General features: G+C 38.6%; 4 protein-coding genes across 4 annotated transcripts; all 4 read right to left on the bottom strand.

Moving 5' to 3' along the window:
* Window positions 1-469: 469 nt before the first annotated feature.
* LOC125187149 (large ribosomal subunit protein eL27x-like) lies at window positions 470-1074 on the bottom strand. The gene has a single exon (XM_048083681.2). The coding sequence runs from the start codon at window positions 1006-1008 to the stop codon at window positions 601-603; it is 408 nt and encodes a 135-aa protein (XP_047939638.1). The 5' UTR covers window positions 1009-1074; the 3' UTR covers window positions 470-600.
* A 707-nt stretch (window positions 1075-1781) lies between these two features.
* Window positions 1782-6272, bottom strand: LOC125191258 (uncharacterized). Its single transcript, XM_048088773.2, has 12 exons — window positions 5933-6272; window positions 5414-5482; window positions 4774-4862; window positions 4509-4555; window positions 4343-4423; window positions 4100-4265; window positions 3779-3998; window positions 3617-3682; window positions 2518-2631; window positions 2303-2366; window positions 2149-2204; window positions 1782-2030 (listed from the first exon to the last, which is right to left on the bottom strand). Exons 1-12 carry the CDS (start codon window positions 6130-6132, stop codon window positions 1961-1963), a joined length of 1242 nt encoding a protein of 413 aa, XP_047944730.1. The 5' UTR covers window positions 6133-6272; the 3' UTR covers window positions 1782-1960.
* Window positions 6273-7419: 1147 nt separating this feature from the next.
* On the bottom strand, window positions 7420-8161 carry LOC125186017 (SAUR-like auxin-responsive protein family). The gene has a single exon (XM_048082316.2). It carries the CDS (start codon window positions 8002-8004, stop codon window positions 7660-7662), a length of 345 nt encoding a protein of 114 aa, XP_047938273.2. The 5' UTR covers window positions 8005-8161; the 3' UTR covers window positions 7420-7659.
* A 2118-nt stretch (window positions 8162-10279) lies between these two features.
* On the bottom strand, window positions 10280-16995 carry CYP59 (cyclophilin 59). The gene is made up of 14 exons (XM_048087368.2): window positions 16390-16995; window positions 15598-15702; window positions 15237-15354; window positions 15080-15130; window positions 14443-14534; window positions 14232-14331; window positions 13482-13604; window positions 13304-13381; window positions 13130-13176; window positions 12982-13037; window positions 12306-12346; window positions 11471-11573; window positions 11168-11306; window positions 10280-11074 (listed from the first exon to the last, which is right to left on the bottom strand). Exons 1-14 carry the CDS (start codon window positions 16485-16487, stop codon window positions 10504-10506), a joined length of 1722 nt encoding a protein of 573 aa, XP_047943325.1. The 5' UTR covers window positions 16488-16995; the 3' UTR covers window positions 10280-10503.
* Window positions 16996-24925: the final 7930 nt, after the last annotated feature.

The raw sequence follows: 24925 nt of genomic DNA, 5'->3' as shown, positions 1-24925 counted from the left end.
GATTTAAAAAAACAAAGATTTAAAAAAAACTACAAATAAAAACCATAAAAACAAAGATTTAAAAAACAAAGATTTAAAAAAAAAAAAAAAATTATAGCCGATTTATCGCCGAATCGCGCCCACAGTGGGCGGCGATGATTCGGCGATTCGCGCCCACAGTGGGCGGCGATGATTCGGCGATAAATCGGCGATAATAAGGGAGTTGGCGATAATAAGGGAGTTTTATCGCCGAATTATCGCCGAATTCACTCCAACGCCCGGCGATAATCCGGCGATAATCGGCGATTTTTCGCCGGATTTAACGCCGACCCATTGGGAGTGCTCTTAAAACCGTGTACAACATCAAACAATCAGAAGTCGATAATGAAATCAAAACACGGCACATTGGCATTTTATGATCAAATCAAGGAACATACTGAACAACGGTGTGTAATTCGCAGTAAAAAAAAACAATAAATAATCGTAGGCATATGTAAACTTGAGATTTCATATAAAAATTTAAATCGTAGCCATATCATAAATTCAGTCTCATAAACAAACAACTTCGTTAATCAAAACTAGTTTAAAAAATTGGAAACGAAACGCTGTGAGTGCTACGCTTCAGAACCTGAGCTTTGAGAAAAACCAACGGTTCTTCCCGGTCTTAAACCTCTCCTCGAACCTGCTCTTCACCTCCTTGCAGGCGGAGACCTTCTTGTCACGCGAGACGAGCGCGTCGACGGAGACGATGTCCTTGAGATCCACGTCGAGCGTGTAGCGCGTGGGCATAATGTGATTGTAGTTGACCAGCTTCACGAACGCCTTCACGCGCGACTTCTTCGCCTGCTTCTTCGCTGAGTCCTTGCGGATGACCTTGCTCGGGTACTTGGCGATGCCGGCGACGAGGCAGTGACCGTAGGGGCGGTCGCGCGTTCCGTCGTCGAAGTTCTTCACGATGGTTGCCTTCTGGCCGGCGTAACGCCCTTGGAGGAGGACCACCGCCTTGTTTGCCTTGAGAAACTTCACCATTGTTGTGTGATTGTGCAGAGGTGAGAGGCCGATCGGAGAATTAGGGTTTTGAGTGGAATTTATAGTATATGAGTTTGGGGGGAAGGCCCTCTAGGGTTTTTCTCCATTTTTAATTTGAATGGGCCTCTGTAAAGTGGGCTCAATATCTTTACTTTTCTACCGTTGTTAGTTACACAGTCTTCCAAAAAAAAAAGAAAAAAAAAAAAAAGACATTTGAAAGGATACAAAAATTAATGTATAATTAGTAAAATAAGAGAGATGAAGAAATGAGAGTGTTAGTGAATAATAAGACTCACATTATTATTAGTGTTTAATAGCAGATATTAGTGATATAAGTAATAAATAAAATTAATGAGTTTGAGAGAACTTTCTATAAATGGTAATAATGAGATAATATCATTGGGACGGATAAAAAATGTAAGTGTACTTTTTTTTATGGAAAGGTGGAATACATTCTATCTTTTTAATACTCCGTCAACTAAAAATAATTTCATATATGCAATTTACGAATTTTACAAAATTAATAAAGCATAAAAGAAAATTACTAAAAGTAAATGTAGTTGGACATATTCTTAGATTGCTATGATAGGAGTACTTATTTCAGGTGATGTAGATGTACAAAATGCCTACACAACAATTGTCAACACCTATCGAGTTACCCCAGCAACCTTTCCACCATCAAAATGCATGAAGAAGATTGGATTGTCTAAGTTTTGTATGGGAAATGTTACACGTCTTTGTTGTTGTAATTAAACGTTTATTTCATAATCTCAAATCAGCAAAAAGGCATTAATATAATCATTGAAGCAGGTCCCTAAATTACATTGGAGAATAGTATCTCACTACAACAAATGTCTAATTGACAGCATCCAGGCACGAACTAGGGATTACAAAAGTTCCCCCAAATTATAGAGCACTGCTGAAACTCAACACAGCTTGATTGTATCATGATTTATGGCTTAGGCGGAGGAGAACTGCTGGTGCTGCTGCTGCTGGTGCTGTCATTCCTCCCTCTAATAGGCCTGACAGGATATATAAAAATATAATCACGCAAGGTCATGAAATTTCAGGGTAAAATGAACAGTTCCACAGCGCATCAAAGTTGACGCAAAATTTACAAAATACAATTTGATAAATTACCTTCGAGGGCTCCGGCTACGGCTACGGCTCCGACTCCGTGATACCCTGCGAGGTCCCTGCAGCATATTCACAAGATATACAAGCATTAGCTGTGCTGACCTAAAACGAACCTGCAGCTTAGATTACATATAATATCAAGAGAAGAGATACAAACCCTGCGCGGACTAGGCGATGAAGAAGAATAAGACCTCCCACGTTTAGAAGGCGGCACTCGACCTCTGCACAGATGGCAAGAGAAAACACCATGATTAAGACAGAAAACAGCCCGTGGGCTGATTTAATTCCAATAAAAAGAGAGGGTATAAAAGTAATGAAGTAGTCATGAAGATAATGTAATCAACCAAAACTAATGCAATATTCAAATATCACCTTCTAGGGGAGGGTGATCGTGATGGCGAACGAGCTGGCCTTCTAATAGGAGAGCGAGAACGTCTGCGACCAACAGGAGACCTTCTTGGAGGACTTCGAAGACGCCTTGGTGAACTAAAACATAATCAATGACTATCAGGATAACTTATTATGATAATAGTAAACGACCCACTATGACGATAAGAGAAAATGTAATCCACGCACAAGGATGTTAAACTCAGTAGTCTGGGACAGTAAGCTATGCAGGTTCTAGGTTGTTAATTCATTAGGTCGGTGAACTCAGTAGTCTGAGACATTAACAGGATGCACCATTTTACAAGAGATGGGTATTTACCTAGATTATTGTTATACAAAAATATAGATGTGTGAATGAAGAATCAACTGCTGAGAAAGGACCTTCTGCCAATTGTAGGCAAGAGCATTAGAGAACTACTATATGATATGGCATTTTGTATGTAAATCATAATTACTCCAAATCTAATTAAATCAAGGTGTTTTATGTTAAAACATACAACTTGAAATATTCCATAAAATTATCTCAAACTAACTTCGCCAGCTATTACCCAGTGTTAGTCTAGATATTCTGTACAATATAAGTCACTATTTATGGTCCCAGGGAATGGTAGTAGTACATATTTTAAGCAATGATAGCAATTAGTATGGTTTGTGCATTCCTTCAAATGACCATTTGACTGAACTATCAAACCACGAAGGCCTATAATCAGTGGATTTCCAACATGATTTGTCAAATGGCTGTAATTCCGATTTTGAAGCCTAAAAATGAAGTTAGAAAGGAATCTTTCCAGTGTATGCAATTATTATTAACAATTTGCGTCCAGTTAAATATACGAGGCAAACAAAACAAGTTGAAAAAGTTCACCCAGTACAAAAACACCATTCGATAACAAAAATGTTAACACCAATAACAGTAGCGTTGGAACCATGGTAGAGCCAATACAAATGGAGTGCAAGGATAATCAAATTTGAAGCAGAGAATATACTCATAACACTAGAGAACAGTAGAAAAAGAAAGGGAAAAACAAGGGAGTAATAGAATTATGATAAGAACAGATGAGAATGCAGCCATTATCTAACATACCGTCGTCTAGGTGGAGGAGGGGATCGCCGACGAACAGGACTACCGCGTATTCTTCTAGGAGATGACCTGCCAAGATCAAATCATCAGAAGCTGCCCCGAGACCCCAACCCTTGCTTTCAGAAGAAAATAAGTGCAGGGATACATGGGAGGGTAGAGCTAAACCTTGGTGGTGACCGGAAGCGTCTCGGAGGAGAAGGCGAACGGCCTCTGGCAGGAGATAGTGGAGGCCTTCTCCTGATTGGAGGGGAATCACCTCGCCGGTAGGGGGAATCAGCTCTACGGCGAGGTGGGGGTGGAGAATCTTGCTCTCGTCTAGGAGATCCTCTTCGTGGTCCAGGAGATCTTCTTCGAAGAGGAGATGGTTGCTTTCGACGAGGAGAAGCTGATAATATAATGAAATTTTTCCAAATCTGCTTAAACAACTATATAAAACAAAAAAAATGTATGAAAACACTCAGCAGCATTTTGAGAATGAGATCTTACCATCTCTTGCACGTTTTCCTACATCTCTATCACCATCTGTAGCAGTATCTTCAGCTTTTGAGGCATCTCTCCTTGATGTGGTGGCGACAGCTTTGGGAGGAGAAGCAACCTTCTTTCTCTCAGGTAATGTAAACTTTGCCCGAACAACTTTACCATCTATTTGAGCCTGAAAATACATGGGCAGGTAGAAATTGATTGCATGATAAATGAAGCAGAGCAATAGAAAAACTAATAGAATCATACACCATCCATATATAACTGGGCCTTTTCAGCATCTGCCCTAATCTTGAACTCAACATATGCAAATCCTTTTGGAAGGTTAACCTGTGTATAGAAAATAACAAAGTCAAAACTGAAGCAAATACCCCTGATCTTAGAGTAATAAAACGAATTGGTGCATAAGACTTACAGCATAATCCATGGCAAGCCGTACATTCACCACTTCACCAAAATTACCTACAAAAAGGAATAGAGAAATTAACAAAATGGAAAACCTAGACTTAAGAATCAAATAACAAAACTATTTGATAATGTCAACATACTTTCAATTGATTGAAGTCATTAAACAGTAAACACTCCCAGTATAAGTAGCATATAATGAATCTAATCTATTAAATTATAACAAAATAAACATAGCAAGTGATCAAATGTTTCAATAAGTACTGTAAATATACCAAATATTTCTTTCAAGTGGTTTTCGTTAACATTCCTACTAAGCTGGTCCACATGCAGCACCAGAGATTCAGGAGCAGGCGAAGCTTTCCTGGAGACAGATAGTATATAAGAAAAGGAAAAGCACAACACATATCTTGAGATACTAGTACCAGAGACAATTTCCCAAAGTATGAAACTAAAAGAACAGCTGAACCAGAATTGGAATTAGACCAGCAGAGTTGCTGCAATGAAGAAAAACAGATAAAGTACATGGGTTACAGAATCGACCCTCTAATGTATAACTATCAGAATAAATCCGAATGAATGAAATCTTAGGCTTTTCTATTGAAGCAGCAAATCATAGACATTTGGATTCTCAATGTAAAAATATTGTCTTCCATAAGCCCGAAAAAACCACAAGATGCCACATCAGGCTATTGAATATTGAAATTATCTTAACCTTTTGGGGCACAAATTTTCCATAAGTAGATTTAGGTTGCTAGGCAAGGTCATTTCACGATCCGAATTACAATACATGAAAAATTGCAAGCAAAATTAACATCAATTCACAAAACCAAAAATGTGCAAAATAATTGACAAAAAATGGAATGGAAACAAGATTCCACATTTCAATTTAAGTTAAGGAAGAAGTTATCTCACCTTGGAGGTGGGGAAGATTTCTTGGTTTGTGGTGGAGGTGAGCGACCTCTCTTAACTCCTTCAGCAGGGCTAAGCAAAAGAATTGGAAATAAAATAGTATCATCGGGTGTAGTTCAGGAAACATGAAAACAAGTAAGACCACACATATGTTGCGCAACCAGACCCTAAATAGCTGTCTTATACCCTCGGTTAGCAAATTGATGTAAAATCACAGAAGAAGAACAATATATGGTCCGAGGGATGCAGCTCAATTGAGCAAAAGACGGTAGCAAAGGCACATTTTAACAAATTAATCAACCAGATACCAACTGAAAGGCGTTATAGAGCTGTCCCACCACATTTCTACTACAAATCAGAACGGTACTATGGGTTTGGAGTACCAAAATCTATATTGGAAGCTAGATCATAAGCCAATGTAATCACCCACTAAAGTAACACAAAATTTGTTACTATAAAATCTAAATCGACACTTAATTAAGATATCTTAGAAGAATTCCAGAATAAGCGGATGAAATTCACCTTTTCCGCGGCGGAGGGCTGTGGGAGCTGCCGCTACGAGAAGGAGAAGAGGAGGATATGGATTTAGAACGGGAGCGGGAACGCGACCTGGAAGTGGAGCGGGAGCCTGATCCGGAGTAAGAACGGGAACGAGAGCGGGAGGAAGAGCGAGAATCTGATCCCGACGGCGACGCCGGGCGGCCGCGGGCGGGTTTAGCCATCGGAGTAGAGCGATTCAAAGCCTATCCCCCGATAAACCCTAACTCACTTCAAGATGTAAATGAACGGACAGGATTTGTGCTTCTATTGTTCTAGCTCTACCCTCTTTCACGGGTTTGGATCCCCTGCCGTGCATTCAGCCACAGCAAGGGATGCTATTACATACATCCTATTAATATATATTACTAAAATATACATGTAACAGCACCCCTGCCGTGGCTGAATGCATAGCAGGGGATCCAAACCTCTTTTTCACTAGTCACTACTATTTTTACCACATCTTCATTTAAAAAGTTGTACAAATGAGATTATATTAAAATTTTAATTTTATTGATTATATGAACGTTCACTTTTCTTAAGTAAGGTTATTGGTTCCATCAATTTTAAAATTAATTTAAAATATCAACTCCTACGGCAGGTCAATCATCATATCTCATTAACGCACGTGGCATTATGCTTCTTGAAACAACTAAATCAACATGGTTTTTTGCTTGCTTTTTATCATGCTTGTCACGAATTTAAAAAGTGGTATCATAAACATTTCACGCATGGAACAAGTTTTACCAATTTTTCAGAAGAAAGCACTAAGTTTTAAGAGAGATGTTGTCAACAAATGATAAAGTCCCCATGGGAAAGCACAATAGAAGGACTTAATGTGTAGGTACTCTAGCACAGTTCAGCTAATACCGTACATTCAACCGAAGAAACAGGAAAGGAGACTCGACAAGGATATTTTTAAAAAATATGTTTCACAAACGAAAAGCTCTAACCTATTGTTCTATATGATGGTTTTATTGATTTTAAAAGGTTCGCTAATGGGCACGACAATAGTCACATAAAGACTGTTTTTGCTCTCGGCTTCGAAAATATACTTTTGTTGGTTATATAGATACACTTATCTTTTTCTTTCCAAATAAAATCTTTTTTTTTTTCTATTAATAGGTGTGATTCCTATACCCGGGTTTGCCATTTTGAAACGATGTCTCTTTTTAAAAATGACGTTAACACGAAGATACACAATTAATCAATTTGAAAACCGAACACACAAATAAAATTTTGAAAAACCGAACACACAATTTTGAAAACAAGCACAACTAAAACGACCCTTCCTTAAACTGCATAGAGGCAACAACTAACCATAATCGCACAGGGAAAAAGCCCTCACGGTTTTACTTAAAGATCACTCTCCAAAAGGCCTCGTACTAATAGAGTAGGAATTCACTTATATATTGCTCGTACATTTTCTAATTCTCTAACATGTGATAGTTTCAACCCCAACAACATACAAATTGCAAGGAACCGAATCATAGGATAGAATCTTATATGGTTGGTTACAAGAGAACACAAGAATGTGAAAAAAATCCGAAAACCTATATATATCCTGTGGAAATTAATTCCAAGATGAGAATTTAACAACAATGAAGATATGAATGAATAAAGTTTGAACATAATCTTATTCTATAATTATAGAAGAAAAGAGAAAAAAAAAGAGGTTTAATATAATTATACGTATAGAAGAGTGGAGATGGTCAGTAAACGTAGAGGTCGGCCAGCTCTTGGAGAGAATGAGAATCGGAAGCGATATTTGGATCCGCATTTTCAAGCATCCACAAGAGGTGATCGAACAGCACGACCTCGCACTTGACCACAGTAGCAGCCAGGCCCGAATCCCTCTCGATGAGCGCGGTGACCAGCGGGTGGCTCAAGTGCTCCGACCTGATCACGTACCTCCTCCGCGAGCTCCCCACGAAGATCTCCTCCCCACCGTCTTCCCTGGCGGATTTCGATCTCAAGCTCGTGTAGGAGGAGCTCCGGCTCAGCTGCCGCGAAAGGGTCTTGCATTTCCGGAGCAAGTGGTTGATTCTCTTCTTCATGTTTTGTCTAGATGGATGAGGTTATTGATTAATATATATAGGGTCGTGTTTCGATGATAACTAGCTTAATGTGATCATTCATCAATTCAGTATATAAAAAATGTCAACACAAAGATATAGTTGACATACTTCTGTCACAGTGTTGATATTTTTATACATTAAGCGAGTTATCAAAGTTATCTACTCTAGCAAATAAGAGTAGTATATAGCTCGATTGGTCATGTGGTGGCGGGTCGCTGTTCGTGGGAAGCGGGTACGGGTATTTGAGATCCACTCGCAACCGACCATATTTGCTGTGATTTCAACATGCCATCTTCTTTGTCAGGGAATAGATGGACTTATCTTGCTCACCAAACTTGTTAACTAACTTAATCATTCTTTTTACCACATCAAAAATTGAAGCTTTACCTTAGATCTTGCCTAGTTAAACACTTACATTTTACAGCTTGTATTTAAAGATTTTTTCGTCAAATCTGCTAAAATGATTCATGAATCGCAATGTGAATACAAAAAGACAAAGCTCTCATAACAAGAAGTGCATGCACTAAACTAAACAATTATACTTCAAGTGGCCGTTTAAGGGCTCCACTCTCCCACACGAGGGAGGACGAATAAATTAATATGTAGACCCTACAACACATGGGATAAAAAATTAAATATGGACATTAAAATATGATTTATCATTTTTTAGGATAAATTGTCAAATAAATTACGAAGAACAGTTTAATTATGGTTTGTCTTATACTTTTCAAACATCGAATAATAAATCACCAAGTTTCAGAATTTTGTAATTATCACATACGTCATTTTTTCAATAGACCCCGCGATGATGTGGCTGATTTCGCAATTATCCCATGATCGTTTCTAGGTAAACCACACAGTGTTGTTATTTGTCACAGCCGTTTTGTCCACATAGATTGGCACATTATCATGAGTTTCATCGGAAAAACCATATAGGAGATAATTGCAAAATTCTTAAACCATATATGTAGGAGATTTATCATTGTAGTACTATAATAGTGATTTTTGACAATTTGTCTCTTTTTTTTATGATTGCATTATCCGAAAGATTTGAAAGGAATAAAAGCTAGAGATGGTTTTAGCAGTTAAGTGACAAAAGTTTGAACGTGTGAAGTTTTTGAAGGGTAACCCTACCCACATGCCATATTCATTTTCAATTATACTATAGCAATTATCAGTGTTTATCAATTCAGGTTCCACCACTAATTGATTGCTTCTTTCGTGCTAAAACTTCATTGTAACGTTGTGCTCTAAAATTTAATTAAAACCCAAAATACAGTCAATTAGGATAAAGTATGGCATTTTGGATAACTAAAAGTCTAAAACCATCATCTTCAACGTACACCAAATCTCATTTCTAATTTAGAAAACTTCCTCCGATCATAATACAAATACAACCCATTTTTGCGTCTGTATACAAAACAATACCAAGTATGGGTGTCACTATAAATACTTCAAAAATTTTGTGAGACGTACACTAAAAAAAGTTTACAATTTGAGTTTGGTGTAAATATACGGAGTAAAATTACTTTTTAATGTAACATATACTAAAAAAAAAAGAGTATGCATTTAGTGTAAAACTAACTATAAATGATTGGAGATGACTCTAGCGATTTTAGTTATTTATGAAGTCATTTAGTTGACTAGTTTTCTTCCGTAAATGTTAGTTTTCACTGTCTTTTTCTTATAATGTAAAAAATATGGAGAACTTATCATTTTATTCCATACGAAAAATAAACTTGTTTTTTACAAAGTTTGAATCTTGAATGATTAAATCTTATCTTCTACGTAACAAATCTTAATTAGGAGTATAAGTTTGGTGTGACAATCATCTAACACTGTGCTCTTGATTACTAATAATGATAAGAAGTGAGTTCCAGACTTCTAGTAGACGAAACTAATTCCAAATTTTCAATTAAATCGTAATATTATATATCCATGCCGTACACATGAATACATGATCATTGTACGTTGGCGTAATTGATCACATGCACAAACAAATTTCGAGTAGTAACCTATACTAAATGGAACTGTATAACTGTTTGCGTGTCTATTTATAGGCATCTATAACGGTTTATTGCACAATCAAGGGGAACAACTATTTATGAGAAAGTTACAAAATTCTCTTTGTTCTCATTGACGTAGAAAACTAATTCACCTAATCACAATCTGTTGGATATATAATTAAAAAAATTATATAATTTTAAGTGGCGGATACATTATAATGAAAAAGGTTGCACGGTTGCATCCAAAGTGAATCAGCATTGAAAAATTTTCACTTCAATGAAAACCCCAAATCATTTGTATCAGTATCTTTTTGACGCGGGATTCAGTTAAAACTCTGCTCTATAACCAGTACAATTTTTATAAGAATCCTGCATAGCATCTGTACCTTTACTTAAATCTAGGATGAAAGCCAAATGATCGACTAGAACGTTTTCACCTTTCCCAGCCACAGAGAGAAGGCACTTTCTCAACTCAGTTCCTCCTACTAGTTCCGCGATAATCATCACCTCTCGAGCTTCTCTTATCTGAGCGTCGCTCTTCATCCCTACGTTTATGATTATATTTATCATCTTCAGAATCATGTCTGTTCCTGTGACTCCCTCGTACATCTTCATTGCCATTTCTCCTTCTGATCTCATCTTCGTTTCTCCTGTCTCCATGGTCGACGTCATCTACACGCTTCTTTTCGTACTTAACTGTATCCCTAATGTGTGTGTGTCCGTGGCCAGCATCATCTCCATCCTTCTTTTCACGGTCCCCACTGCCATGCCTTCTTCTGCGTTCTCTCTCATCTCCGCCATTTCTGTCCGAATAGTCTTTTGCTCCTCTCCTGTGTGGACTTATTTGACGCCGTGCATAACCCTCATTTTCCCTGCTCTTACTTTTTTCATATCGACTCGGCCGATCATGCGTATCCCTTCTCCTTTCATCACGATGTCTGTTGTCATGCTTATCGTCACTCTGTTCATCTTTATAGTCTCTTCTCCTTTTATTATGCCTTGGCCCTCCATCATCTTCATCTTCATCAAAAACCATCTCATACCTAAAAAATGATGAAACGCAAGATTATAGAGCATGCGTCAGTGGGTATTTTGAAAGAAAAATTGCAGTAGGCAGTAGCACTCCATAAGACTACCTCGTGCTTCTGTCTCCTCCACGTTGAGTATTATCATCTTTCAGCATATATTTGGAAAGCGGTTGTCCGGCGGCAGTGGGACCTCCAGGGCAGTCCTTAGCAATGTGATCAAGAGAACCGCATTTGAAGCACCCAGCACCTGTAAAAGAAGTTAGCAAACATGAGAAAAGAGAAGCTTTAGACTAGAAATAGAAACATAGATACAAGCTTTAGACTCGAGCATTTTGTTGAACAATTACAAAACTGTACTATCAGGGAAATAGAAACCATCCCAGCAGAAATAGAAGGGGCCAGATAAATTACCTCCACCTATTCGACCTTTGCCTTTATATTGGAACCACAGCTTTGCAACACTTTGACTAAAGTCAACATGTATTCTCCGGTCATCAATAAGAGCATTGTCCATCTACAGTCAAGTAATAAGGCAAAAATCAGGATTTGTTTAGCAATCATCAATTGTTAAAATCATGTCTGCAAGATTGATAGAAAGCAAACTATCATTCAATTGAATACAGACATAAGCATGGGATGGTGGAAACAAACACATGTACATTAAGACGGATGGTGCAAAGAAATGCAGGAACTGAATTAAGTACATAAAGGATTTGATTCACTTGGGAACAGCCCTCGGCAGAGAATAAGATTACAGAGATGCAACAAGTACGGTCTTGTTAAGTGTAAAAGAGACCAAACCCAAACTTATTTGACAGAAAAACTGAAGTAAATGCTTGAAAACAAATATTCATATAACAAACCCACAGCTTATACGAATCAGCTCCAATGGTAGTACTAAATACTAATGAATATCTACCAGTAGAGAAAATTAAAAGCAACTATGAGCTATTGTTCCCAGTTTTTTTCTTTAAATATTGCGACAGTGCAGTTCTTTGAAATGGCTAAGCTGTCAAGATATGTTAACTGAGACACATACATGAAATATCACAGACTTCTGAAGAACTTCGGGTATATAACATAACAGAATATTAGAAGAGCTAATCATAGTATAATATATGATGTGACCACTCTTAAGAATCAATCTAGACTATGAAAACGTGGGATCAAATTAAAATAGCAGAACTAAGGTTCAATATCCTGGCAGAAAATCCAAATATCAGCTTCTAGAAGTCAACAAATATACCTTAAAATATGCTTCTTCACATGCATCTTTGTCTTCAAATTCTGCAGCCAGAGAAAATCACATATAAGTAGCGAAAGCAATGATAAACTGTTATTATCTACTCCTCTCATGCTACTTCACACTTTTTTTTGACATGTTATTTAAAGAATGAGTAATTAGTGTAATTAAAATTTTGCATTTTAAGTGTAATAAGGGGAAACTTAATTAACTCTAATATCTTAATTAAATACCCTAATTTTTACTTGAGATAGAAATAGTGCAAGTAGTTTGAGACAGTACGAAAAAGAAAAGTTGAGTAGCATGTGACAGAGGGAGTACTATGTAGTAGTGGGACGGAGGGGGTACTATCTAGTAGTAAAATCCAATAGTCATATATCAAAGCTAGCTTGTGATTATGGCGTAATATTTGAATCGGCACAAATTTGATGGGAGCAATATCGGCCAGACCAAGATTACTTTTTGTAGGAAATCAAGAAGCCTTAAGACAATTGTCAATAACATAATACCCATATTTAATAAACAAAACAAAAAAGGGAAATGAATCTGCATGATAGTTGATTAATCAAGATCCAGCTGTGAGTAGTTGAGGAATAATGCATTATAAGATCACAGTTTTGTTTCAATTGAATACTGATACAATAATCAAGGTGTGCCTTCATAGAAATAAGAAACTCACCTATAAATGCGTAGCACAGACTGTCCCCAGTTTTGTGATCTCGGATAACTTCAGCACTGTGAATGTCAATTAAGTTAAAAGAAACTCATGGAGTAAATAAATAAACTATGAAAAGAATATTTAACAGCCCAGCCATTACGGAACTCACGATGTTACAACTCCAAAGCGAGAAAATATCGTATGCAAGTCATCATCCTACAGATAGAAGAAAGCACATATCAGAAAACATTTGATTTGATGGTCAATCTAAAGAGATGGTTCAGAATCAACTTTAAAATAAAATAACCCCTTGAGTGTATAAAAGCATTAGGCTTCCAATTACCTCAGTCACTGGATTCAACTTGCACACAAACAATACATTTTCAGGAGGCTTCATCTCAGCTTGAGGAATGTCCCCTATCTATGACATAAACTAGACTGTGAGTTACACAGAAAGGGCCTGCTAGTATATGTAGGTATGTTACAGTACTCAGAAAAATTATAGATGAGGCATAACATACAGTCTCAAGTAATACTGCACTGGTATGCGCGGCCTTTTCACGCAAGACCTCCTGAAGCTCTTGGGGGTTAAGTTGTTCATCCATAGGGATCCAGTCATCTTCCAGTCTCACATCATCATCAACCTAAATTCAGTACAAATAACAAAGCCCTTCATTAAAATCAACTACACTAAATTCCATCAGCATTTTCGGCTGCAGCCTGAACATAAAGTCACAGATAATACAGTATACACAATAGACATATTTAGAAAAGTTACAACTGTAATTCTTAAATTTTATTTAACCAAGCAATATTGTATGCTTGAGCTGCTGAGCAAAGTAGAATTTAAAATTCATATAATAGAAGCGACAATCAAAGAGCAAGAATAAGAAGTTAACATCTCTTTATAACTTGAGCAGGAAAACAGCATGAAACTTTCATTCAACCAGACTAGTCAATAAACAAGCACCAGTAGTAGCCAGATCAAGGGTCTATTTATCAAGCACCTAAAATCTATCTTTATTCAGGCTAAGCTCTGCAGTGTGAAGTACATAAATAGCAACCGTAAAGTTTAAATGTAAATTATCTTATGAATCTCTAATAAAATACAAAAGAAATGCAGTCCCAAAGAAAAGGGGTGATCGTCGATTACTCAGAATATGCCCTTATGCAGATCAGAACTACCGGCCACTACCAGATTTGCATAAATGTAACTGACTAAATGTCTACAAGTTGAAGAGTGATGTAAAAAAGGTCAAGTAATTAATTACTTCATCTTTTGGTTTTCCTTCAGGTGAAGCATCTGGGATCAGCTCAGCTAGTAGCGGAGGATCTTCGAAAGGATCGTCTATTATGTAAGTGTGTTTGATCCTGCATAGATGAGATAGTTAAAAGACAGAAGTATGAATAGGGGAAATCGCTCAAATTGAGTATAAATAAAAAGAAACCAGAAACATGTCGGCTGCAGCAAATAAGTCTGACCTGATGTTTTTATAGGGTCTGTTTTTTTCATCCACATAGGCTTCATTTATTCTAGTAAGTGTCTCCAGCCCTTCAGCAACCTCTCCAAACACCTTTTCATCACATTAACAATAGCAACAGTAAGAGTAAACTAAGTCAATAAATGCAGAAATCCTCAATAGATATAGAAAATTTCTTTATGAAAGAGTGGTTCAAGCATTCCAATAATTAATGTGTCTAATAGACACTGTCTATTATTGAAGCATCCAACAGTTGTCTAGTCCATGAGTGGAACTGGAAGAGGTGCCTAGGAGTATATTACAGCTTAAAGAAAGACAAGGAACAATCTTTCTTGTTACATTCTTTCACATATTTGTTTATGCTTATTTGCTTGGCTGTTCCTTCTGGAAAGATAGCCTGACTTTCACTGAAACTGTGTGATTAGAAGGAGAATAAAACATAATGATCTTCCTGGAAACTTTTCTACTGAAATAAGTCAGTAACCACAAAAGATAACTGTGGAAAATGGATACAAACTTATAACTAAAAACTTCAGTTCCATTCTCTCTCCCACCCAAATAAAAATTTCAAAAAAATATGGAGGTAAAATGTCCAGTCCTTAGGTTCAAATATATAGTCTTTAAATGAGAGGACTCACAGTATGTTTGCCATCCAGGTAATCAATGTCCTCCCGCAATGTGATATAGAACTAACAAGAAAAAAATGACACGTTAAGAGAAAACATTCTATGGCAAGGGGACCATGAAAAAGTAATGATGTCTTATAAACAATAATATATGCTGAGGAAATCACACCTGAGAAGCATTAAGATTCTCCCCAGCACTAGCCATGGCCAGAGTTCCGATCTTTGAATGTTTCACATCAAGGTGTATTTCATCGCCAAAAAAACGAGCCTGGTCACCGTATAAGAATCTGAAATCACATGTTAAGGAAGGATCATGCATGAGAAACGGATATCCCATTAAATTATCAATGTCCCATAAGTATATGATTGCAAGAAAACATATTTTTTAAAAGATTCAACCTAAAGTAATCTGATATTACCAATGCAAATATAGTGTTGGCTATCCATTAAAAAATGCAAACTGACTTTTGACATGATACAAAAATTACAGGACTTTAATGTTCACTTATTCAGCCAACAAAAGTACTTACTTATACAAAGAATCACCACCAGATCCAGTCCCTGTCGGATCACCTGTCTGTGCAGTAAAATCCTTTTGTATCGTGTGAAAGAGGCATCCATTGTAGTACTTCATTCTGCAACCGAAGAAACATAGTAAGATCAATAGGCATCCAATATACTATTATTCTCCAAATATTTATACCAACAGAGACACATTTAAGAAGTTTGGCTGAAAATAAAGAGTACAGTTTTAAATGTAAAAGCTACAACTTCCGGCACCAAAGTAATTCCAAAAACTATAGAAGCATAAAGGAAATATACATTTTGTACACGGGCCAACTGGCCAACCATCCCCAACATCAAGACCGCATTATGAGTAAGTCCACCCACCACATGTGACTTCTCAATGGTAAGAAAACTAGGATACTCAGTTGCATCAGTTTCAAGTGTAAAGTTCCTACTATCTGAAGGCACTACACATATATCTGAAAATATCTCCACAATGACAGTATGTGAATGCACAAAATACCAAAATAGAAACACAACCTAATTCCTCATCGTGTCTAATCAAGTTCCCATTACACTCAGCTATACAATGCAATAGCTTCAAATAAAATAATTCGGAGACAATTTGCAATAGTTTCAAACAAAATGATTCGAATCAGTTTAAGCACCAATCATTGGATTTCAAATCATTAGCACAAAATCTTGGAAATGTTCCAAATTGGTTCCTCAGGTGATAATGCGATCTCCATTCCAAAAGCTTTGAATAAGCAATGAAACATAAAAGTTGAACAAAAAATAGGCAGAAGAAAAATTACTTGCAGAGCTTGAGAAAATTCTTGCAGGTCAAAGGGCAACGATCAGTGAACAAATCCACCACAATCTCTCCCAAACTCGTAACTAGCATGACCGACATCTTTCATGCACTTGTCCAGTTAACGAATTTTTTTGGTAAAATAGAAGTCAGGGTTTTAGCTGCAAACTCCCAGAAAGAAAAAATGCAGAGGCCGTCAAAGTGAATAAAAGCAATGGAGTGGGAAACTAAATTCAGACAAAATTTCTAGTGTTTCTGAAAAAAGGAATTGAACTAGAAGTCTAGAAGGTGTGGAAGTTCAAAAACTGCCTCGCGATTGGTGATGTGTCGGGGAGTATGACGGAGTTGTGTGCCGGAGTTTGACAGAAAAAAGAGGATTTCGTAAATTGGGGGATTTGCAGAAGATGGTTGAAGCGGTAGGGAGAGATTGTAATAACAGTGATCAACTATGCTAATCTTTGCTACCACACTCAATCGAAGTTTTAAACAAATCTGGATGCGTAAGGCAGCAAGGGTGATTTGAATCAATTCGTCGGAAGGAACTGAGAAGAAGAAGATAGTGAAGAGAGGGTTGGTTCGATGGGTCGACAATGGACAGACAAAACACTCAGTTGGGCCTCTCTTAATTTATAAGATGAGCCGTAAATAAATTTGAAATACTGGGCTTCTCTTTATAAACATAAATTACTTTAATAAGTGCTTGTTTGGTAGTATAATTTAATATAAAATAATTAATTTAAAATTTTAAAGAGTATTTCCTCCGTTTGAAGGAAGATGATCTCTTTTTTGGACGGTATGAGATTTTATGCAGCTTTAATCTATTCCAGCGATCGGCCAACAATTGGCTAGCCGGTTAGTCCACGCCCTAGCTCTAAGGCGTTGGTTTTTCATCCGTCGGGCTAGCCTAACGCAATAGCGGACCAACCGAGTGCCCTAGCCGCATGCCGGTGGCTTGGCCTTCGGCTAGTCCGCTATTATGGATGCTCTAAAGAGAGAGGAAACTTGAAGAAGGGTACTAAAGTCAAGAGTGTTAAATTCAGCTAAAAAAATGCGTCAGATACACAAAATCGTACCCTTTTGCTGCGATATTGTATCGGAAAGAAATAGCTATTTTTAGAGCATTCGCAATGGAAGGGCCCTCCCTTCCATTCCACGTCCGAATTTTACTTAAGGGCCCATCTCCATGCAATAGAAGGGTCATTCCAAAGGGCTCATCTCACTTTCATTTCATTTGCACATCATCGCTATTTTATTTTAATTTTTTTTGCACTTTTATATTTAATATGTTATCAAATTAAATAAATTTATATGCAAAAATATTAATACGCAAAAAAGTTGGTAACGCGCCGACAACCTGTTAGGGCATCCACAGTGGGATGGACTATAGCCCGCCCTAAGCGACGCCCTATGCACCGCCACGTTAGCATTTTATCCTTCGCCACTTCCACCTGCAATGGGGCGGACTATAGCCCGCCCTAAGCATTTTACTTCTTTTTTTATTTATATAATTTATGCAAATATATCAAGCAAAATATATAAATAAAAACAGCACAATTATTAAGGCAAATCCTACATTTACTTAATTAAAAAAAAAAGTTACAAAATAAGAAATTAAAAAAAAGTTACAAACTAAGAAATTAAAAAAAAGGTGCACTACATATAAACTAAACCCCGGCTCGTCTAGAGTAGTCCCAACCTGCGGCTGAGGCCATCGATCATCCGCTGGATGCCTTCGATTTGAGCCAGGTTGGTCGCCTGCATCAGGGCGTTGTGCGCGTCCAACAACGTCCTGTAGTTGGAGGAGGCCACCAAATCGGTGTAGGCATGTGATGCAGCCGAAGTCGCGCTCGGGGTCGAGCTCGGGGCTGGGCTTGCGGCATGGTCAGGCGGCGGCGCGGCAGATGTGGTCGCCTTGCCCTTGGCCTTGGCAGTCTTGATGCCAGGGGGACGTCGGGATATTGGAGTGCCGGAACTCTCATCCTCGAACACCGGATTGTTGAGGTCCATTGGAGACGCGCTACTCTCGCTGCTTGTATAATCAGCGAAGGTGCGCTTCGACGCCCTCTGTTAGGATTGGTATACTGAAAAGCATATTTCGAGCATGTTGCACGGATAGAATTGCTTGTATACAATAAATTCTACAATCCACTTTTAACCCAAGGCGAGAAGAAGTAATTTTATCGCATTGATGTTTGCTTGTGTATTTATAAGATGTTTTTCAAACATTTAAATGTATAAGAAGCAAATAAGTCTAATTCTTCTACATAGTAGACTGGTCGTGAACGACATTCACAGAAGGTGACGCAGTCGGATCTTTGTAGAAGAGAAATAGAATTTCACAACCTAGATAGGTTTTGGCTACCTATCGTGAAAGGTTGCAGTGTCAGTCCGCTTGTTTCCTTACCTTAGGAAATAAACGACACTGGTGTGGTATAGCACTGAAGGATCTAACAGTTGAGATAAGTCTTTCTTGCTATTTACCGAAAGACGAGGTCTCGGTGATTGTTATTTCTTAATCATTGTTGACATAACATTGAGCATGCGATATTGATTATGCACTACTTTGATTTATCAAATGGTGCGGATTTTTCGCAATCCAAGAATCCTGATATCTTGGGTAGTGGTGATCAATGTCTAGAGGTGCTAGTATTGTTATTGCAATGAATCGTGTGCTGGGTGAGTCCAGTTTGATAATATCCTCAAGAGGTGTTCGAAAAAGGTTTTATTATTCAGAAACCCGGCCGGTTGGAATTTATTCCAGAATAATAAATAAAGATTTTGAACTAGACAACTCTTGGAAAAAGATATTAATTAATTAAAGTCAAATAGCAGACTTAAATTAATTAATGGATATTTATATCTTAAACACGGGAAATAATAAATTAAAGAGGTAAAGCCCGGATTACTAGTAATTTGGGATTGGACGGGCAGTCAATATTATTTTACTGTAGTGGCTGATTATAATATTCTGTTGGACTTGTATTAAATTGGGGCTCAATTTAATTAGTAAAAGTCCAACGGGTTTGGCCCAAGTCCAACCTCCATGGATCCCTAATCTGGCCCATCATAACTCTATATAAAAGGAGATTAGAAAGAAGATTAATTAAATTTTTTTTGATAATTTTCGTTCTGCTCTCTGCAGTGAACGATTTTTTCAGTTCTCTCCAGATCTGAAATTCTATCTTCTTTCTAATTAAGCCCTTTTTGATTCTGACAAGCTTTGTCCACCCAAAGGTCATTATCTGAGTTCGGGATACAGATTAGAAGATTTGTGGTCGAGTACGAAGATCTTCATGTGGAGAAAGAGCAAGCAATCGTTGATTCTTTGGAGAATCAGATCGGTAACCCTAATCTGTAGAATATCATGAATTATGGTTTAATTCCTTAAAGCATGATTTATGTGCGTTCTTGTATGCAATTTTGATTGTTTAACATGTGGTTAATTGATCCCATAATCAGTCAAATAGATCTGTAGATCTGATTTATTTGTTTATGCATGACTTCCGCTGTGCAAGGGGCACCATTCGCCCTCTTCTTCGACGTCGTCGATTGTGGTAGTGCTTGAAATCGTCGTACAATGACGTGTACGATCTCACCGCTTTGTCGCGCACATCCGACAGACTCTTGCCGCTGGCCTGCTCCCTCTCGCACTTGTCGTACTCCCCCGCGAACCTGCTTCTTTATTTGATCTCAGTGCTTGCGTAGCTGCTCCCCATGGCGCTTGTAGACGTGGGGCGGCTTGGCCTCGTTGTATTTTTCGGCGACGCGCTCCCAATATGCCGTAACCTTCTGGTTGTTGGCGAACACCGGATCCTCTGACACATCAATCCAACATCTTGTCAAGACGAAGGATTCATCCGCGGCATAGTTCGTCCTTCCCGGGGCGAACTCTTCACACACAGTCGTTTGCTGCAACTTCTGGGCTCGTGCCTTGGGCCGCCTCTTCTTGGTGGCGAACCCCGACGCGTCGACGGCGGATCGGCCGCGAGGAGCAATGGCGACAGCGGCTAATGTGCGGTTCAGAGAAGGCTCCATGTCTGACAGCCCGTACGAGTCCGTGCTGGGCCTTGGTGTCGAATGGCCGGTAGTCATCGGGTTCTGTACCCGGCCATCGTGCATCACCGAACATCGGACTATTCGGACTTGGGTAATCTCCGGAATTCATTTTGTTTGAAGTGTAGAATATGTAGTGTGAATTTGAGAGTGAAAGAAGTGAAAAATGAGTGAAAAAGGTGAGAATATATATAGGTTTTGAAAATTAAATAAAATTAAGTTGAAAATAAAAAATGTGTCGCATCGTCCGCGATGCCACAGTGGCGGACGATGCGACGGACGATGAGCATCGTCCGCGCTTCGTCCGTGGATGATGGTTAAGTCATCGTCCGCGACGCCACAGTGCATCATCCGCCCATTGTGGATGCTCTTAACAATGCGCAAGAATAGCTCTCGCCACATTCTGAAACGCCGGCAGAAAACCGTCGGTCCCCACCGCGGTTCCTCAGCAAAGTAAACCGCGTACAGCCGGTCGTGGAAACCGACTGAAGGTGCCGGATTGGTCTGGGGACCGCCTGCTGGTTCGCTTCTTTACGGCGTTGTTCCGTCCTCGCAATCACACGTTGTATCGCGCGGTTTATTACTTCGTCGTCGGAATCGCTACCGAAAGACATTGATATTCTACTAGAGAGAGAAAAAGTATAGAGAAATGAGAGAAAATAAGATGTTGGTGTGGGAAATGTTAAGATTGGGATGGGGTATTTATAGTAGATAGAAATAGAATAAAAAAAAAGATAGGGCTGATGATCGGTCACCCATCGGGGATTGGGCCGATGATCGGCCATTGTGGAACAGCCAAGGCCGATTTATCGGCCATATGGGGTGGGCGTTGATCGACCCATTTTTTGCAATGGAGGACCGATGATGGTCGATCGGAAGGCCTCTCGATTGGGTCGAGTAATTAAGAGGTTCAATTGTGAATGCTCTTATGCAAGTTTCGATTGGGCCGAGTAATTAACATTGGGTTCAGCATGGGTTTTAATGCAAAATTGTTAAAGTAAGAGAGATGTTTTTTTTTAATTGGGTTGTCCTATAGAAGACAACCCTCCAAGAATAAGTGTATGCCGCTTAATTAGCAACGAGCACACGATATTCTTGACAAACACGGATTTTGCATGTTTTTAAGGACTAGATTTGACTCGTTCTAAATGTCAATCATGCAAATTATGTTCTTAAATTGCATATGTTATACATTTGGTATTTTTGATGTGTTTGTTGATAAATGATAGAAAAAGATAGAAAAAAAGTGCAAAAATGGCCAAGGTGCAGCAGCCTCTGTTCGAGCCCATCTTCCAATGAGTTTGAAGCCCAATCAGTTGTTAATATATACCATTCTCTTCGTCTTCGAAAGAGCTTCGCGTGGATATCTCACACGTCTCAATCGGAGTTCTGTGGAGAAAGTTATGACTATTCTACGAACGTTGCGCAGTGCAGTTAAAGCTGACGGGAATTTAGGCGGAAATTCACAGAAGAAAATAAATTATTATATTGTGAAGCCAAATCTCTCCTATTTTTGAAGGCCACGAAAATTATCAAAAATAAACCTTTTTCCATCCTATAAATATCTCTAACCTAATTCATAATCATCATCTCAGAGACTCAAATCCTTCCCCCTTCTACACATTCATCCATTCCATATTCCACACATATTCCTCCATCTTCCATTGGCGCGGAGCTCTGCTATTCAAGGAAAGAGAAGACTAAAGATTGAAGATTCAACCTTGGGTTTTATCAATTTCTTTCATGTCTTGTACTTTAATTGGTGTATTTACTTGTCTATGAGTAGACATATTTTGTGGATTTTTTGGTGAAGATATTCAATTGATTTTCCGTGTTAGCTCTTGCAGTTATTTGATTTATCTTTGTGCCTTTTATATTCAATTGATTAGCTACCTTTTGAATACATGTTAGAGTTGATTAGAGTACTCGGGAGACGAAATAGTTGACTTGGAAAAGGGATAATTCACACTTTAATGCAATAGAACTCGGGAGAGTTGAGGTTTCACGTGAGGTCATTGGTCTTAACGATCTTTTTGGAGTTAGGTCTAAGAATTAGAAGGGGACTTCAATTATTACACCTAATCTACAGATTTCTCACCTTGGGAGGGGGTTTAATCTAGTTAAGTGACCGACTTAATAACTCTAGAGATCGTAATTCAAGGAAGTCATTTGTGTTTTGAATCCTTGAATTATTACTTTCTTACGCCTGCCCTGTATCATTGTTTTTATGCTTTTTGTTATTTGTTTATTTATTTTCTGTCTATTTTAATTAATCCAAAACCAAAAACTCCGTGTCTCTAGATAGTATGTGATGCTTAGTATATGGTAGTCAGTTGCAATCTTATTCTCTGTGTTCGATATCTCGGTACTGACCTTTAGCTATACTAGATCTACCATGTATACTTGCACGTATTTTTAGTGCTAATAAATAGTGCATCAATTCTTTAGTAATAGGCGAAAGAATAGTTCGCTATGTGCTCGACGCACGACTGTGTTAAAAAGTAAGAGAGAGGTAAAGGGAAAAAAGTTTCCAAAATTAAAAAAATGCATATTCTTGTGGGACGAACTAAAAAAGAAAGATTACATATGTGACGCCCTGGAATTTCGTTCCTTTCCTTCGGGATAAATCGGATTTAGTAGCTTAATTAATTTCGTTTAGAAGAGGTGTAATCGTACATTCCTCGTTGTATTGTCGACTTTGGGATAATCTAAGTATTTTCGTTGGAAGAAATAAAGTGCAAGGAAATTCACATTCAAGGATAAAAGTAAAGGCTATACTTTTATTAGATAAATACTTGGAGGAATTTAAATACAATTAGTACATGCTTACATTAGATGGCTTCCTACAAATAAATATTCTAGTCTACTCCTAAAAGAGGCCACACTTAGACAAAGAAATTCAAAGCTACTTTTTTAGGATTTTCAAGTCTACAATTGGGATTTTAGCTACTTTGGAAAAGTAGATAATAGAGATGACATGAGAAAGATCTTCCTCCATCCTTCTCGATTCCACCTCCACAAAGCTCCAAGTGTTGACCACTCATGTACCTACAAGTAGCACCAAAAGGGGTTAGAATCTAGCAACAAAAAGAGCAAGAGTTGAGACTTTCACCAATGTAGTAAAGTGAGGTGTGCAAAGCAACATTTTGCTGCCATAGACCAAGATATTCTAACTTTCCCAAAGAGGGAATGGAGACATTTGGTATGTGAAGGAGAGCTCCTTTAGAAGAGCCAAAAGAATGAAAAATAGGATCCATGAGATCAGCCATAGAGGGCAGCCCATAACTTGCACCAAAGAGGTATGAAAGACATAAACATCAAGCTCAAAAGAGGAAGAGCTGACAGCCCCAAAGTAGGAGCCTTTGCCTTCAAGTTTCAAGCACAAACATCCAAAGATAGAGCACTATATAAGCAGCCCCATCTCCTTTCTCCTTCCCTCATTTTTCGACACCACAAATTCACTCAAAATCAAGGAGTGCAACAAAGAGGGAATGAGGAGCAAGGAGGAGATTATGAGGTAGGACATCGGTCCCCATCCGAGAGGATTCATCAAACTTAGGTAACACCACAACCAAAACCTTGCATCATGATAGCAAGAACATAGAGAACATAGAAATAGGGCCAACAATCAGTTAGCATAGCTACTGTCGAGAAAGAAGTGACAAGTAGAATATGCCCACAAATAGTTGTTCAAGCATAACAATGTTTAAGCTTCAAAGTAGAGACAACAAAGATCAATTCCAGTAGGCTCTCTAAAATTTAGATCACGGGATTTAAATACACCAGCAAGAATCATACGAAATACCAACAATCACCAATCTGCCATAACTCAAAGAAATTGAGTAAAGGGGGAAGGGAAGGGTGACTTAGCTTTAAGTTTTCCGGCGACGAGTGTTGACGACGGAGATGGCAACGCTGCGTGCCGACGAAACGGCAGAGCGCGCACCGGCGCTGGACGGAGGGAGACGGCGTGAATCGCCGGTGAGAGGCGCAACTGGAGCAGCAGCGTACCGGCGACGCGCGATTTCCGCCGGAGGAGGAGAAGAAGAGGCGCCGCCTCTGATGCCAACTTAGGGACTTTAAATGTTGATTTGGAGATTTGTTTTGGAGTTAAGAGATGAAAGGAGAAAAAGGTTTTAGGGGAAGAAGGAGAGAGCTCGGCGTAGAGCAGCGGCGAACGGCGAGGTGGAGCCGTCGCGACGGAGGCGATGCCTCCTCTCCACCACTGATTCGCCGGGAATGAAGAACGCTCGCCGGAGATGGTGATTCGCCGGAGAGGTCGCGAGGAAGAAGGGTGTAAGCGCTGCTGTTTTGCTAATCTGTGAATTAGGGATTTTTGAGAAGGAAAGTGAATTAGGAGTGAAGAAGTGCCGATGGATTGAGGTGAAGGAGAAAGAATTTGAGCTGCCTCTTTTTATTTTAGTATGGGCCATTTAATTGGCTAAGTGGGGTGCTTGAGTTGATTTAATTAAGGAGTGGGTCGAGAG

The sequence above is a fragment of the Salvia hispanica genome, chromosome 5 (genome assembly GCF_029641045.1).
Source record: "Salvia hispanica isolate PSC_SH4W2 chromosome 5, Shi_PSC_v1, whole genome shotgun sequence".
NCBI classification, from domain to species: Eukaryota; Viridiplantae; Streptophyta; class Magnoliopsida; order Lamiales; family Lamiaceae; genus Salvia; species Salvia hispanica.
This window is presented reverse-complemented; position numbering and strand designations above follow the sequence as displayed.